The sequence below is a fragment of the Dipodomys merriami genome, unplaced genomic scaffold (genome assembly GCF_024711535.1).
Source record: "Dipodomys merriami isolate MVZ:Mamm:240054 unplaced genomic scaffold, mDipMer1.0.p SCAF_59, whole genome shotgun sequence".
Classification (NCBI taxonomy): domain Eukaryota; kingdom Metazoa; phylum Chordata; class Mammalia; order Rodentia; family Heteromyidae; genus Dipodomys; species Dipodomys merriami.
In genome coordinates this window covers 2,558,588-2,575,899 of record NW_027206168.1, presented here as the reverse complement: position 1 = coordinate 2,575,899, position 17,312 = coordinate 2,558,588, and the positions used below count along the sequence as shown (strand labels likewise).

Below are 17,312 nucleotides of genomic sequence, written 5' to 3'. Positions count from 1 at the left end.
TTCCTTCCCCTCCTAATGACAGGCTCTACAAGGTGAGGACAGGAATACAGGGCCCAGCTGCGTGGTGGGTGGAGCTGGGCGGCTTCCTGACTCTGGAACAGATGACCCAAGGATTCACAGCAGCTCCCTCTTCCCCTCCCCCAGAGTACTTCCACACCCTTTCATACCACACACACACATATATATGCAAGCACATGCATGCATGCACACATGCACAATATCACCTCCACCACCATCAATAGCAGCAGCAGCATCAAAGGGAAAATATGAAACAAAAGCCAAATCCATTCACTTTTATTGAAGTCTCTGGGCTCAAAGGCAAAGAAGGGGGGAAATGGAGTGAGAAGAGAACTGGAGAGAGATTCCCAAAACACACCCAGGCCAGGCCATCTGTCCCCAAGAACCACAGCTAGATGTCCAAATGAGATGGGCTCTGATTCATCCCCTCCCCTTACTAGAGATGAAGGGGACCACATGACAGGGCCAGGAACACATCACTTCCATTCTCTTTCCTTGGAGGAAAGAGGACTCCAAAAAGCATGGTAGGAGAGTTTGGGAATGGAAAAGACTGGGAAGGAGAGCTCAGAAATGCAAGCTGAGCATCCTAGTAGGAGGAGGTAGGGAGATTTCCAAGAGGCTGGAACAAAAGGCATGAAGTGTCAGGGTTCTTTTCTTTGTGAGGAGTCTACTGTGCATTTGACTATTCAGCGGCTTTTACCCTGGTCACTGCTGTACTGGTTTCTCACAGCTCAGGGCCTATTCATAGGATGCTAGAGACATCTTGGTCCACACGTGCAGAGAAGTTTGGGGCTGAAAATAAAGAGTGGAAGAGTCTGAAAAGATTACAGGAAGTTGACTTTCCTCATGCCTGAACCTGAGCTGGTGCTTAAATGGAGACGCTGTTCTCGATGAGAGGAGGATCCAGGTAGGCATAGGGCAGGGCCAAGTTCTGGTTCCGATCCCTGATGTCCCTTGAGATCTGGGCCAAGCAGTTCTGGAAGGCTGCTATGCTCTGTTTGGGGACCTCCTCTGTGAAGTGTTCATCTGGGTAGGTGCCCAGAGGCCTCTAAGGGGAAAAAAAAAGTCAGGATGGTATACAGTATGGTGGGATGGAAACTTCATGAAGCACCAAGTGTCAACAAATTCAATCGAGCAGGCGTTGCCATTGTGAGCACAGTCCTTCAAAGGACAACTCCAAACCATGACTCTTCACTGCAGCCTGACCCAGAACACACGCTTCTCCCCAGGGTCCAAAGCCTACAGGGTAAGACACTCTGTGACTTGGAAGCTGGACAACCTAGTTTCTGTGCGCCCTCTGCTGGCAATGTTCTGCATGTTACTCTTTCAGCTCAATTCCTGCATCTGAAAGTAGATTAAGCCCAAAAAAAATCTTCTGTTTCCTTCCAGAATCTGATCCACTCTCTGAACTAAGAGAACACAGTCACACTTACCACCCAACAGAGGCTGACATAGACATGTTCCACCAAAGAAGTTCAAGAATACATTTGCTACCTCACAATTTCAGAAAATTCAATCCCTGGTTAAATTAATATTCAGCTGACATAATGGAGCTTTTGCCAAAAAAAAATCACTGTCACCACTACACTGTTGCACTTTGTAGCATGACCAACCACAGTCATGTCATAAAGAGCCAGACCTGGTGGCTCACACTTGTAATCTCAGCTATTCAAGAGGCAGAGATCAGTAGGATTAGGGTTCAAAGACAGCCTAGATCAAAAGTTAGCAAGACCCCATCTCAATAAGGTGAAATAAGGTAAAAGCCAAGCTCTAGTAGCTCATATCTAACTATTCAGGCAGCTGAGATCTGAGGGTTGTGGTTCAAAGCCAGCCCAGGCAGGAAACTCCATGAGACTCTAATCTCCATTTAACTACCAAAAAAAGAAAAACAAAGTCACAAGTGGAGCCAAAGCTTAAGTGGTAGAACATTAGCTTTAGGCAAAAAAGCTCAGCAACAGTGCCCAGGCTCTGAGTTCAAGCTCCAGGAATGGCGCGCACACACTCACACACACACACACACACACACACACACACACACACACACACACACACACACACACACACACACACACTCTGAGTCAGTTGAAGTAGTGTATTCTATGGTCCTAGCTACACAGGAAACTATAGGTAGGAGGACACAAGTCAGAAGCCAGCCCCAGGCATAAACACAAGGCCCTACTTGAAAAGCAACTGAAGCAAAGAAGAAAAGGAAGGAACGAAGGAGAAAGAAAGAATTAAGTATGGCTCATGTGGTAGAGCAAGTAAGCAAGTAAGCTTGAGGTCCTGAGTTCAAACCCTAGTATTGCAGAAAACACTGGTGAACTAAGATTCACTGAACATCCATCAGTGTCTTCCTATGTATAGGACTGCGTCTTCTCCTATGATGACATCACATCCAGGTCACCATCACACTATATGGGCCCAGCCTCCTAACTACCTCACACTTCTCATCTGATTAACCTTCATATAATATAACTGGGTCAATATCATTATTTTTTGTTGTTAGTTCGTTTGGGGCTTGAATTCAGGGCCTGGGCACTGTTCCTGGGCTTTCCTGCTCAAGGCTCTACCACTTTGAACCACAGCCACACTTCTGGTTTTCTGGTGGTAACTGGAGCTAAGAGTCTCACAGACTTTCCTGCCCAGGCTAGTTTCAAATCCCAATCCTCAGATCTCAGGCTCTTTAGTAGCTAAGATTATAGGTGTGAGCCACCAGGGCTCAGCACCACTACTATTTTTTAAATTCTGTTTTGATAGGCACTTATGGCTAACACTAATCCTAGCTACTAGGGAAGCTGAGATCAGAGACTCTCAGTTCAAAGCCAGCTGAAGAAGAAAAGTCCATGAAACTCTTACTCCAATTAATCAGAAAAAAAGCCAGTTTGGAGATGTGGTTTAAGTGGTTGAGTGTGATCCATGAGTGAAAGATAGGAGAGAGAATACAAGACTCTGAGTTCAAGCCACAGTAGCAACACAAGAAAAAAGGGGAAAATAACAGTAATAGTAGACATTTTCTTGACCCCGATTTTAGTGAAGAGACCATTATTGCCTCACCATAACTACAGTGTTTTCTTAAATATGCTTTATGACAACTCCTTCAGGGTTTCATTTCACATTGCTTTTATTAGTAATGGCTATTCACACTGACCAAATGCTTTTCCAACATATGTGGAGATAATTACATAGGATACTTCTTTATTGATGCAACAAACTATACTGCTAGTATCACCCTTCATTCCTAGAATAAACTAGATCTCATTGTAGCATATTATTGCTTCACTAGACACTGTTGGCTGGTATATATATATATATATATATATATATATATATATATATATATATATATATATATTTTTTTTTTTTTTTTTTTTTTTTTTTTTTTTTTGTCATTCGTCATGGGGCTTGAACCTTGGACCTGAGAACTGTCCCTCAGCTCTTCAGGTCAAGGCAGGTGCTCTACCACTTGAGGCACGGCACCACTTCCAGTTTTCTGGTGGTTTATTGGAGATAAGAGTTTCATGGCTTTTCCTGCCCAGGCTGGCTTTGAACCATGATCCTCAGATCTCAGCCACCTGAGTAGCTAGGATTACAGGCGTGAGCCACCAGTGCTCCTTGAAGATTTGACACATTTTTACATTGCTATATGGTTTTTACCTCTTCTGAAGTTTCCATTGCTCATGTTTTTTTCTTAGGAAATCATTTGTTTCACTTAGACTTCTAATTTTGTTTGCCAAGTATCATAAGTAGAATTTCCTTGTGATTTTCAAAAGCCTTCTCTATATGCTCTTTCCATTACTAATGTTCATTAGTACATTATATTCCTTTTTTTTTTTTTTTTTGTCAGATGTGGGGCCTGAACTCTGGGCCTGGGCACTGTCCCTCAGTTCTTCAGCTCAAGGCTAGCACTCTACCACTTGAGCCATAGCGCCACTTCCCGCTTTTTCTGCTTATTCAGTGCTGAGGAATAGAACCCAGGGCCTCTTACATGCAAGGCAAGCACTCTACCACTGAGCCACCTTCCCAGACCTATATTCCCCTTTTTTTTGGGGGGGGGGGGTGGGGAGTCCAGTCGTGGGCCTGAACTCTGGGCCTTGGCTCTGTCCCTCAGCTCTTCACCTCAAGGCTAATGCTCTACCACTTGAGCCACAGCACCACTTCCGGCTTTTTTTTTCTCCTTATGTGGTGCTGAGGAATTGAACACAGGGCCTCACGCATGCAAGGCAAGCACTCTACCATTGAGCCACCTTCCCAGCCCTATATTCCCTTTTTTTTAACCAAGATTTGAACTCATGCTTACTCCATGAGTTCTCCACTACTTGAGCTACATCTCTAGTTTGGCTTTTTGCTGGTTTCTTTGGAGATGGAGTCTCTAGTACTTTTCTGCTTGGATTGGGCTTCAACTTCAACCTTCCTGATCTCACCCTTTTACGTAGCTAGAATTAATTCTCTTTCTTGAATAGAAATGTAATCAGTTTCTTTATATTATTGGTCTTCACAAAGACCCAGGTTTTTGTTAATTGCTTTTATTTTGGGGATAGGTTTTTTGCTACACAGCCCAGGATACCTTGAACTTGAAATCCTCCTACCTCAGCCTCCTGGATTGCTGGTATTTCAGGCATATGTCAACATGCCTAACTCAAAGAACCAGTTTTAAGTCTTATTTGCCAGACTGATATCTAATTTCTAAACTATAGTATAACCATGACAGGAGTGGACAAAAATATGAGAGACTGTATTCAAAACTATCATATGCTTCCTAGCTATGTGAAATTGAGGAAATTGCCTTATCTTTCTGAACCTCAGTTTTCACACCTCTAAATGTAACTACCATTTATTGAACACTTGCATGCTGGTACTATACAAAGCCTTCTAAATAGGCTGGACACTGGTGGCTCATGCTTGTAATCCTAGCTACTCAGGAGGCTGAGATCTTGGTACAAAGCCAGCAAAGCTAGGCAAGAAAGTCCATGAGACACTAATCTCCAATTAACCACTAGAAAACAAAGTGGAACTGTGGCTCCAAGTGGTAGAGTGCTAGCCCTGAGCAAAAGAGCTCAGTGACAGAGCCCAGGCCCTGAGTTTAAAGCCACATGACTGCAAAAAAAAAAAAAGCCTTCTAAATATAGCTACTTGTTTGTTTTGTATTTTAAAATAGTATGCGTCAAGTGTATGATTTAGTGACTGAGACAAGATGGATCCTAAGTGATAGTTGCTATTATTATTACTGTTTGTAGGTTTCCAGGTTAATCTCTCATCTACTTATCCTGCTGGGAACAGAAAGTAGCAGGGTTCTTCCTGGTGTTCCCAGTATATAAGACAACAAGTCAAAACCTGTTAGGAGCTGGGTGCCAGTGGCTCACACCTGTAATCCTAGCTACTCAGGAGGCTGAGAGCTGAGGACTGCTGTTCAAATCCAGCCAGGGCAAGAAAGTCTGTAAGACTCTTACCTTCAATTAACCACCAGCAAACCAGTGCTGTGGCTCAAAGGGCTAGAGTACTAGCCTTGAGTAAAAAGCTCAGGGACAGCACCTGGGTTCTAAGTTGAAGCCCCATGACTGCCAAAAAATAAATAAATAAACAATAACAAAAATATCTAGGAAGATAAAACAACTGACGTCTTTCTAGTACCAAATGGTGTCAATGCTGAGAAATGAGGAAGTTCCCATATGACACAGAAACTTGAATTCTCAGCAAGTCTGGGAAGTCAGATATCCATGACTGATAACACAAGTGGGAATGGCCATGACGATAATTGGTGATCGAGGGCGGTTTGCAATGGCCTAAAGTATTTAACTGCCTCCTCTCTTTCTGCTGCTTCTAAAACTGCACCCCCAACCCACTTGCACAGCTACAGGAGCATGCTCCATTCCTGACACTAATTAAGTCCTGTCATATCTGCTTTAAAACTCTTGCATGGGGGCTGGCAAGATGGCACAGTAGTAGAGTGCTTGCCTCACATGCATGAGGCACTGGGTTCGTTTCCTCAGCACCACAGAAGCAGATAAAGCCAGAAGTGGCGCTGTGGCTCAAGTGGTAGAGCACTCACCTTGAGCTGAAGAGCTCAAGGACAGCGCCCAGGCTCAGAGTTCAAGCCCCATGACTGACAAAAAACAACAAACAAACAACAACAACTCTTGCATGGTTCTCCTGTCTTTTTAATAATACAGTAGAGACAAAGGTCCTGTCTTCTTTTCTCTACCTTGCCATGATGCTCTAAGAAACACACCAGTGGATTCTCCCTTCCGCTTCTTGTTTGCATCCTTCTTCCCTCTGCCTAGAAATGAACCCTACCTCTTTTTTTTTTTTTCTTGCCAGTCCTGGGGCTTGAACTCAGCACCTGAGCACTGTCCCTGAGCATCTTTTGCTCAAAGCTAGCACTTTGCTGGGTGCCGGTGGCCCACGCCTGTAATCCTAGCTACTCAGGAGGTTGAGATCTGAGGATCATGGTTCAAAGCCAGCCCTGGCAGGAAAGTCCATGAGACTCTTATCTCCAATAAAGCACTCAGAAAACTCAAAGTGGAGCTGTGGCTCAAAAGGTAGAGCGCTCACCTTGAGCTAAAGAGCTGAGGGACAGCGCCCAGGCCCAGAGTTCACGCCCCACGACTGACCAAAAAAAAAAAAAAAAGCTAGCACTTTACCACTTGAGACACAGCACCACTTCCAGCTTTTTCTGTTTATGTGGCATTGAGGAATCAAGCCCACGTTTTCCTGCAAGGCAAGCACTGTACCACTAAGCCACATTCCCTTCCTCTTCTTTATCTGCCAAATTTCTACTTGTCCTCAGGTTTTAGCTTACATGTCACTTCCTCCAAGAAGCTTTCTTGGGTTCCCTTCATGGGACCTCTTTGATAGCCCATTGAAGTTCGACAGGACTCTGTCCCTAGAGTTCAGCTTTGGACAAGGTTCATGGCTTTCCATCAGTATCTCGCATTAGTGCAAGTGCTCAGGAAGTCATGTTGAATGAAGAAGTGAATATAACACCATGGTGTTCTTCATCTATCTATGTGTCTCCTCCATGAAGCCAAAGGAGTCTTGAAGACAGGAAGATCTCACTCAACTTAATATATGTGGTCCCCAGTGTTATGCTGACACATGAGAGATACCCCAAAATGCTTGCTTAATGTTTGGACGAATGTATGGGTGGTTAATGAATAAGAGAATGATTGGATGAATGGATGGCTGGATGGTGTGAGTGAATGGATAATTGGAAGGATGAGTGGATGGGTAAATAGATGGGTGAATGGATGGATGAGCAGATGGATACGCAAATGGATGAGTGGATGGATAGAACTTGATGGAAGTGGAAGTTGTAACTCAGACATTAAACTGAGTCTTCAAATGTTTGCTTTTGGGGATCAAGTATCACTTCCAGAGGAAACTAAAGGATACAAAGCAGTTCCAACTGGAACGGCCATCATCATCTCTTACTGCCCAGGCCCTGCAAAAAATCCTCCCTCTCTCCCCATACTTCATATACCCACCTGGTCCTTGGGCTCTTGGCTGACCAACCAGAAAAGGAGAAGGTTGTTACAGGTGATATTCACTTCCGGGAGAGTGTCTAAATAAGTCTTCAAGGTGGTGGTCCCCTTGGTCTGAGGTGGAGGCTGTCTCATAGATGACGGGGCATTGGGCATCCAGGCCCCAAAGTCATGCTGTGGAGAGGCCCAGCACATTTAGATCGGAGGGCAAGGACCCCCTTCCTCTTCATCATTCCTCATCCCACCTCTCTACACTCCCAGGTGTCAAAATTGGGAAATAAGGAGATCGTGGAAAGTCCCAGAAGTGGGGCAGAAGCCCAGCTCACCCCTTGTCATTCCCCACCCAGTATTCCAGGACTGGTTGGAATGAGTCATTGGGGAGGAAGGAGGACTCGGAGAGGAGGTCATCCTAGAAAAGAGCCTTAGGCTGAAATGTCTCACAAGCAACCTGATTCTACATGTGGCCTGATCCCAACCAGTAGCATTTGTGGACAGGAGCCCACAAATTCTACTGCCAACATAACTCCAACTTGAGTCTCCATCATCACCTTGGACCTCACCCAGCCATCACTCAACACTCCACCCAAGTTGCTACCTCAACATCAACCCAACTCATAAACCCACTCTAACCCTGATCCACCCAGGCTTGTCAACCAGAACTCTGGACTTCAAGTTCATGGTCAAGTCTATCACACCCAAGATGGCCTGCTGCCCCCAGGCCTGCCCTCCACTGTCTCACCTGCCCACTATTGACAGCAGCGTGCTGGGCGGAGCAGTTAAAGATGATTGCAGTGAGATACTTCACCAGCTCTCCTGGGGTGCACAGCCTGCTTGGGAAGCCTGGGTGTGGGACAGAAAGGAAGAGGGTGTGGATGGGAGGTACTGGATTCCTGGGGATAGTTCTGGCTTGAGTAGGGGGGAAGGGGAGAATGAGAAAATAAGGAATAGATATTGACTATGACTGTCTCAGATCAAGATGAAGGCTGGGATGAAGTTAAGCATGGCCATGTCCAACAGCTGTGGTCTCTGAAAGGAGTCAGGATAGGACGTGAGTGCTGGGATGGAACCATTTGCCAAGGCGCATAATGGAGCCAAGTTTAAGCTGAATACCAAGATGCCTCTCTCTGGCCTCCAAACACTTCCCCCGGCTGCCCATACTAGCACTTCGTAACTTAATTCTACTCATTTTTCTAGTACTAGATCTGTAATCTTGGATCCTCTGAGCGATTATTCTTGGCCAAGACAGATGACCAGAGTTTGTTGTTCAGAAGTACAAAGCAAGGGAAGCAGAAAGAAGTATCTAGAGAAAGCAGGTGGGTTAGAAAGGGCACAGGAACTAGTATGGTTAGTGGAGATTTTAATGGAAGAAGAGAAAGGACCTCAAGTTGGGGGGTGGGTGATCATTGAATAAGAAAACTAACAGTGGGGCTGGGAAGATGGCTCAGTGGTAGAGTGCTTGCCTTGCATGCCTGAGGCCCTGGGTTCGATTCCTCAGCACAACATAAGCAAAAAGAAAAAACCCGCAAGTGGCGCTGTGGCTCAAGTGGTAGAGCGCTAGCCTTAAGCTGAAGAGCTGAGGGACAGCACCCAGGTCCAGAGTTCAGGCCCATGACCAGACCCTCCCCCAAAAAAAAAGATGAGACAGAAGCCAGGCACCAGTGGCTCACGCCTGTCATCCTACCTACTCAGGAGGCTGAGATCTGAGGATCAGGGTTCAAAGCCAGCCCAGAAAAGGAAAGTCCATGAGACTCTTATCTCTAATTAACCACCAGAAAACTGGCAGTAGCACTCTGGCTTAAGTGGTAGAGCACTCACCTTGAGCTGAAGAGCTGAGAGACAGCTCCCAGGCTCCGAGTTCAAGCCCTTAGACCAAAACAAAAAATGAGACAGGAGACTTGCTTGAGCCCCAGACTTACAGGCCAGCCGGGACTGGACTCTGTCTCAAGAAATAAAACAGTGCTGGTGGCTCATGCCTATAATCCTAGCTACTTGGAAAGTTGGAATCTGAGGATTACAGTTCAAAGCCAGCCCAGGCAAGAAAGTTTGTGAGACTCTTATCTCCAATTAACCACAAAAAAAGCACAAAGTAGAACTGTGGCACAAATAGTAGAGCACCAGCCTTGAGTAAAAAGCTCAGGCACCTACACCCTTAGTTCAAGCCCCAGTACTGGCAAGAAAGAAAGAAAGAAAGAAAGAAAGAAAGAAAGAAAGAAAGAAAGAAAGAAAGAAAGAAAAGAAAGAAAGAAAGAAAGAAAGAAAGAAAGAAAGAAAGAAAGAAAGAAAGAAAGAAAAGAAAGAAAGAAAGAAAAGAAAGAAAGAAAGAAAGAAGGAAAGAAAGGAAAGAAAGAAAGAAAGAAAGAAAGATGACAGAGGAAAAACATCATCAGAGCTGGAGAAAGAAGAGCTGAGCCCTCACCCTCCTTTCTCTGTTCTCCACTGACCTCCTCCAAGTCTATGGTTTACCCACCTTTCATTCAACTGACAACTCATAGATTCACATCTCACTAGCTGTGCCTAGTTCCTTACACTGGGAATGTGGCTCAGGGGTAGAGTGCTTGCCAAGCATGCATGAAGCCCTGGATTCTGTTCCTCAGTACCACAAAAGCAGAAAAATCCAGAAGTGGCACTGTGGCTCAAGTGGTAGAGTGCTAGCCTTGAGCAAAAGAAGCTCAGGGACAGTGCCCAGGCCCTGAGTTCAAGCCCCAGGACTAGCAAAAAACAAAACCAAAAACTCAGGAACAATGCCCAAGCCCCAGAATTCAAGTCCCAGGACTGGCACACACACACACACACACACACACACACACACACACACACACACACACACACACACACACACACACACACACACACACACACACACACACACACACACACACACACACACACACACACACACACACAGAGCAGGGTTCCACCTATCTATGAGAATTTTCTTGTAGTTCATGTTATTTATTTTCTTCTTGGATGAGCCAAACAGGTTAATGTATAGGTTTTACTTTTAAATATATGAATATAAAATAAGTCTGAACTAGTTGGAAGAATGTTGTCAATTTAAAGAATGTTCTGATTATGAGATCAGAGATAAGTTAAATAAAGAAAGATAGGAGACTTGAACTAACAGTAATTAGACCCAAATCTGGTTTAGGGAAAAGAAGTGATCTGAATCAGATCTGCACAGCAGCCAGGTGCTTTGGCTCATGCTTGTAATCCTAGCTACTCAAAAAGCTGAGCTCTAGCCGGGCGCTGGTGGCTCATGCCTGGAATCCTAGCTACTCAGGAGGCTGAGATCTGAGGATTGCGGTTCAAAGCCGCCCAGGCAGGAGAGACTGTGAGACTCCTATCTCCAATAAACCAACAGAAAACCAGAAGTGGTGCTGTAGCTCAAGTGGTAGAGCACTCGCCTTGAGCTGAAGAGCTGAGGGACAGCACCCAGGCCCAGAGTTCAAGCCCCACGACCGATTAAAAAAAAAAAAAAAAAAAAAAAAAGCTGAGCTCTAAGCTAGATGCTACCAGTGGCTCATGCCTGTAATCCTAGCTACTCAGGAGGCTGAGATCTGAGGATCACAGTTCAAAGCCAGCCCAAGTGAAATTTATGTAATCACCTAGTCTCAATTAAAGAAAAAAAAAAAGTGAGAGAAGGGATGGGTTAAGAGAGATGAGTGACAATGTTATCAAGACGCTTTGTACTTATATACTGTTTTGTAGAATGGGAACTTCTTTGTACAACTACTTAAAGATAATAATTTTTAAAAATGATTTAAAAATAAAGCCAGCCCAAGCAAGAAAGTCTGTGAGACTCCTATCTCAAATAAACCACTCAGAAAACTGGAAGTGGCGCTGTGGCTCAAGAGGTAGAGCACCAGCCTTGAACTGAAGAGCTGAGGGACAGAACCCAGGCCCAGAGCCCAGGGCCAGAGTTCAAGCCCCATGACCAACAACAACAACAAAAAATGCTGAGCTCTAGAGGATCTTGGTGTGAAGCCACTCTGGGAAGAAAAGGCAAGAGACCCCATCTGTGATCAACCAATAAGACACTGGGCTAGAGACATTGCTCAAGTAGTAGAATGCAAGACCGAAATTAAGCCCTAGAAAAAGGTAGGAAGGAAGGAAAGGGAGGGAGAGAGGGAGGATGGGAAGAGAAGGGAAGAGAAGAGAACAGGAAAGATTTCTTTTTCAAAAAGAAAAAAAATCCAAGCCGGGCGCTGGTGGCTCACGCCTGTAATCCTAGCTACTCAGGAGGCTGAGATCTGAGGATCGTGGTTCAAAGCCAGCCCGGGCAGGAGAGACTGTGAGACTCCTATCTCCAATAAACCACCAGAAAATCGGAAGTGGCGCTGGTAGAGCGCTCGCCTTGAGCTGAAGAGCTGAGGGACAGCGCCCAGGCCCAGAGTTCAAGCCCCATGACCAACAAAAAAAGAAAAAGAAAAAAATCCACTGGGCTCCAGTAGCTCATGTCTATAATCTTAACTACTCAGGAGGCTGAGATCTGAGGATTGTGGTTCAAAGCCAGCCCCCCTCAAAAAAAAAAAATCCATGAGACTCTTATCTCCAATTAACCACCAAAAAAAAAAAAGGACAGAAGTGGAGCTGTGACTCAAGTGGTAGAGTACTAGCCTTGATCAAAAAAAAAAAAAAAAATCTCAGGAACAGCAACCAGGTCCTGAGTTCAAGCCCCAGGACTAGTACACATGCACCTTTGCATGAGTGTACACACACACACATACACACACACACACACAATCCAAGAGAGATTTGCTGTTACCACCTTAACCTAGAAATCTCCCTTGGCCTCATTACCATGAACCGCCTGACACAAGGCACCTCCCAGAGTAATGCAACATGGAGGTCACAACATCATCTGAGAAATATTCTTGCCAAAAATGTGCAACACTTACATATTCCTTCCAGTTAAAAAAACAAACAAACAGAAACAGAGGACACAGATGCAATATCAATGACACCGTGAGAAAGTAATTAGACACATTTGGGAGGGAAGAAATTCCATAGAACAAGTCTAGGCTCCATGTCATATGAACTTAAAAAGCAGGGGTGAAGGGGCTGAGAATGTGGCTTAGTGGTAGAGTGCTTGCCTAGCATGCATGAAGCCCTGGGTTTGATTCCTCAGTACCACATACACAGAAAAAGGCAGAAGTGGCGCTGTGGCTCAAGTGGTAGAGTGCTAGCCTTGAGCTACCATTAAGGGACAGTACCCAGGCCCTGAGCCCCAAGACTGGCAAAAAAAAAAAAAAAAAAGCAGGGGTGAAGAAATGGTGGTTTAAGTTTAAAAAGACTTGCTGGCCAGACGCCGGTGGCTCATGCCTGTAATCCTAGCTACTCAGGAGGCTGTCCATGAGACTCCTATCTCCAATAAACCACTAGAAAACCGGAAATGGCACTGTAGCTCAAGCGGTAGAGCGTTCCCCTTGAGCTGAAGAGTGCAGAGACAGCACCCAAGTCCAGAGTTTAAGCCCCACGACCGACAAAAAAAAAAAAAAAAAAAGACTTGCTGGTGGCAAATGCTCTTACCTGTAATCCTAGCTACTCAGGAGGCTGAGATCTGAGGATTGAGATTTGAGGCCAGCCTAAGCAGAAAAGTCCAGGAGACCCTCTCTCTAATTAACCAGCAAAAAGCCTGACTAGAAGCATGACTTGAGTGGTAGAAAACCAAGCAAGAGCAAGGCCAAGAGTTCAAGCCCTTGAATGAATGAGAGGCTTTAGAGCTGAAACAAATGTAAGATTCCACATAGTCCTTGATTGGCTCTTCTGTCTATTGACAGGACTATAATATCTTAAATTGATTAAAAGAAAACTAGGCAAGTAGGGAAATCTGAATATGGTCTAAATGTGAGGGTGACAGTAGAGATAACTGGCAATTTTGTTAAGTATAGGTTTAAAGGTATAGCTAAATGGTACAATACTTGCCTAGCCTATTTGGCCCAGGTTTGATCTCCAATGATAGACAGACAGAGCTTTAAAACATATGACACCCAGTGTCTCACACCTATAATCCTAGCTACTCAGAAGGCTGAGGCTTGAGGATCAAAGTCAGCTAGTTCAGGAAAGTTTGTGAGATTCTTATGTCTAATTAACCAGCAAAAAAGCAGGAAGTGGAGGTATGGCTCAAGTGGTAGCACACCAACCTTGAAAAGAAAAGGCTAAGAGACAGCACTCAGGCACTAAATTCAAGCCTCAGTCCAGGCACAAAGAAGGAAAGAAAGAAAAGGAAGGAAGGAAGGAAGGAAGCAAGGAAGGAAGGAAGGAAGGAAGGAAGGGAGGGAGGGAGGGAAAGAAAAAGAAAGAAAAAAAGAAAGAAAGAAAGAAAGAAAGAAAGAAAGGAGGGAGGGAGGGAGGGAGGGAGGGAGGGAGGGAGGGAGGGAAGGAGGGAAAGAGGGAGGGAGGGAGGATCATTCAAGCCCTATATCCCAGGGCAGACTGCAAAAACACTTCTATGTGGAGGTGAGTTGAGGACACCACCCCCCTCCCTGAGTCTCCCCAGCAACTCCATCCATGGCCTGCAGAAGCATAAAGTCAGTTGAAAGCCACATTTCTGCTGAGATAATCCCAGGCTAGGATTAGGAGAACTGGACATTTGAACCATTGGCAACTGAGCAAGGGACAGAAGTTGTTCTATAAAGGGTGACCTATAATTTTTATGTGGATGGTCTTTTTTTTGTTGTTGTTGGTCATGGGGTTTGAGCTCTGGGCCTGGGCGCTGTCCCTCAGCTCTTCAGCTCAAGGCTAGCGCTCTACCACTTGAGCCACTGCACCACTTCTGGTTTTCTGGTAGTTTATGGGAGTTAAGAGTCTCACAGCCTTTCTTGCCCCAGCTGGCTTTGAACCACAATCTTCAAAATCTCAGCCTCCTGAGTAGCTAGGATTACAGGCATGAGCCACCGGTACCCGGCGTTATGTGGCTGGTCTTAAGGACAAGTTAGATGCCAAAAAGAATTCCTTCAGAGTTGGGGGATTTGGGATTTCTGAGGACAAACAGAACAGCTCCTTCCTTTAGGAAAAGGTGGAGGGATAGAAAGTGCTAGAACCAAAAAGTTGCCAGAGGCCTGGAGCTAAGGGAAGACCAAAGAAAGGGGTATGATCTAGAGTATTTGCCTGCCTGGCACTGTGGTTAGGCACAGAGGCTAGTGTTGGGGTTATTAGTGACAAGTATATATTAGAAGTCAGATAGCAGCCAATGGTTGTGGTCACAGGAAAGATGTGGTGGTTGGAGAGACCACCTGGCAGGACAAGGCACAAGAGGGTATGAGTGGGTTCTAGAATCCTTTGAAATCAAAGATGGCTCCTACCACGTACTGCACATTGCCTAGCAGCTGACGTGAACTGATGAACTTGTGGAAAGTTATAGACAAGAGACACACAGTTGAAAAGCAAGGATGATGGGAACAGTTAAAAGTGGCCTTGAATATTGTCTATGAACCCTTCTATGTGCCTAGTTCCTCAGCTGTCAAGTGGGAAAATAATAGTATGGACTTAAATAAATAAGAATTAGAGGGCTAGGAAGGTGGCTCAGTGGTAGAGTGCTTGCCTCGCATGCATGAGGCCCTGGGTTTGATTCCTCAGCACCACATAAGCAGAAAAAGCCGGAAGTGGCGCTGTGGCTCAAGTGGTAGAGCGCTAGCCTTGAACTGAAAGAAGAAGAAGAAGGAGGAGGAGGAGGAGGAGGAGGAAGAAGAATTGGAGGCGGCAGTGGCTCTCACTTGTAATCCTACTCAGGACGCTGAGATCTAAGGATTGCAGTTCAAAGCCAGTCCAGGCAGGAAAGTCCATGAGACTCTTATCTCCAATTAACCACCAGGAAACTGGTAGTGGAGCTGTGGCTCAAAGTGCAAGAGCACTAGCCTTGAGGAAAAGAGCTCAGGGACAACTTGTCAGTCTCTGAGTTCAAGCCCCACAACCAACACACACACACACAAAATTGAACCAGGAGCCAGTAGCTCATACCTGTAATCCTAGCTACTTGGGAGGCTGAGATCTGAGAATCATGGCTCCAAGGCAGCTAGGGAAGAAAAATTTTTGAGACTCCTATCTCCAATTAATGAGCAAAAATCCAGAAGTAGAAGTGTAGCTCAAGTGCAAGCCTTGAGCAAAAAAGCTTAGGGACAGCACACAGCCTCTTAGTTCAAGCCCCAGTACTAGCATGAAGAGACAACAAAACACAAAATGAATTGATTGATGGAGTGAAGGGAGGAAGCCAGAGTAAGAACTGGATTATGGAGGGGAGGGGGGGGTGCCTGGGGAGGCTGAGAATGTAGCTTAGCAGCAAAATGCCTAGCATTCATGAAACCCTGGGTTCCATTCCTCAGTACCACATAAACAGAAAAAGCCAGAAGTGGCACTGTGGCTCAAGTGGTAGAGTGCTAGCTTTGAGCAAAATGAAGCTCAGGGACAGTGCCCAGATCCTGAGTTCAAGCCCTAAACTGGCAAAAAAATAAAAATAAAAAGGCCAGGGAGAGACATTTGAATCATTTTCACCTGAATAAGGACATTAGTTGGCTCCATAAAGGGGTGACATAAGTTTTATGTAGCTGGTCTGCGTTTTTATGTAGCTGGTACCTGAGTTCTTCCGGCCCAGGAACGCCTGAGTGAAAATCTCGCTGACCCAGGCCTGCAACTCAGAGTCCTGCTGCACGGATTCATCGCTGGGGTAATAGTAGCCCACGATTTCTGAGACAAAGCTGCAGAAGAAAGATGCTGGTTCTTCTCCAGTAACCTGGGCCCAGGCCTGGCAGGACACCAAGACCTCTACCTTGAAGAGGTACTAAGAGTTCTGAGAGGGGGTGTCTGTGAAGATACCCCCCCCAAGATCTGGCTGGAACTCAGTGCCCAGACTTCCTCTAAGTCCCCTCTGCTTGATCCAAGAGGTTCTAGACCCAGCTTCTGCACAGAAGTTTAAGGGGACAAGGCACAGAGGAGGTCTGCTTCATACTGTGTCCTCCTTTCTCCATTCATCACCCAGGAGGAGGGAGCCTCAGTCATTCTGAGCTATTGGAAAAGCCCTGGTCCTCTGACTCCTCTGGACACCACCACCCACCCCCATCACACTTGCCTTCCTCTGCTGTATTCAAGACACCCAGCCAGGTTCTAGCTCACATCCATGTCACAGAGCACTGCAACACCAATTCCTATCCTCGGAAACTTCCTATACTGGAGACAGCCCCTGAGTTCCTCCGAGAAGGATGGGCCCCAAATCCCCCAACTGTCATGTGCACCAGGCTTCACGCTTCCCTAAGGCCAGGGAGATCCTGATAGACTGGAGGGGCTGCAGATCCTGCCCAGCACCTTTCAATGGCTGCCCAGATCTTTAGGCCGTCGTCTCGGTAATAGTAGTTGGGGATATTCAGGACGCCACGAGCCCGTAGACTATCCGGAAGGCAGAAATGAGTGTAGGTGAAGTGGGCCAGACCTGTGCTCATGAGGTAGATGAGGCCACGCCTTCCGATGGATGTGACCTGTGGGCACAGCACAGAGGGGCTCGCCTATTCCCTGTCCCAGAGCCTAAGGGACTTCCTGGGAAGATCTCACACGGTTTTACCAAGTGGTCTACCACCCCGTTAAATACTCATATGAGCCTGTCTGATCCGGACAGCTCCGGTTGAGATTCTACTACTACGAGCATAGGAGGTTCTGGGATATTTGAAACCTCTAAGAATGACCTAGGAGTGGTAGTTCATGTGTGTAATCTCAGCACTCAGAAGGCTGAAACAGGAAAAATCTCCAGCCTAAGCCCTATAGTGAGTTCCGGATCACCTGAACTAAACGTGGAGAGACCTTGTCTCAAAGAAATAAAAGACCTGAAAG

The 17,312-nt window shown here is 45.8% G+C and overlaps 1 protein-coding gene across 1 annotated transcript in view; it reads right to left on the bottom strand.

Moving 5' to 3' along the window:
• Positions 1–295: 295 nt before the first annotated feature.
• The window catches only part of Aloxe3 (arachidonate epidermal lipoxygenase 3), a 29,449-nt gene continuing 12,432 nt past the window's right edge, over positions 296–17,312 (bottom strand). Inside the window, exons 11-15 of the mRNA XM_070001369.1 lie at positions 16,794–16,963; positions 16,068–16,189; positions 8,236–8,336; positions 7,500–7,670; positions 296–1,066 (exon numbers count right to left, since the gene is read on the bottom strand). Of these exons, the coding sequence (XP_069857470.1) occupies positions 887–1,066; positions 7,500–7,670; positions 8,236–8,336; positions 16,068–16,189; positions 16,794–16,963 (744 nt within the window). The 3' untranslated portion in view covers positions 296–886. The remainder of the gene's footprint in view (positions 1,067–7,499; positions 7,671–8,235; positions 8,337–16,067; positions 16,190–16,793; positions 16,964–17,312) is intronic.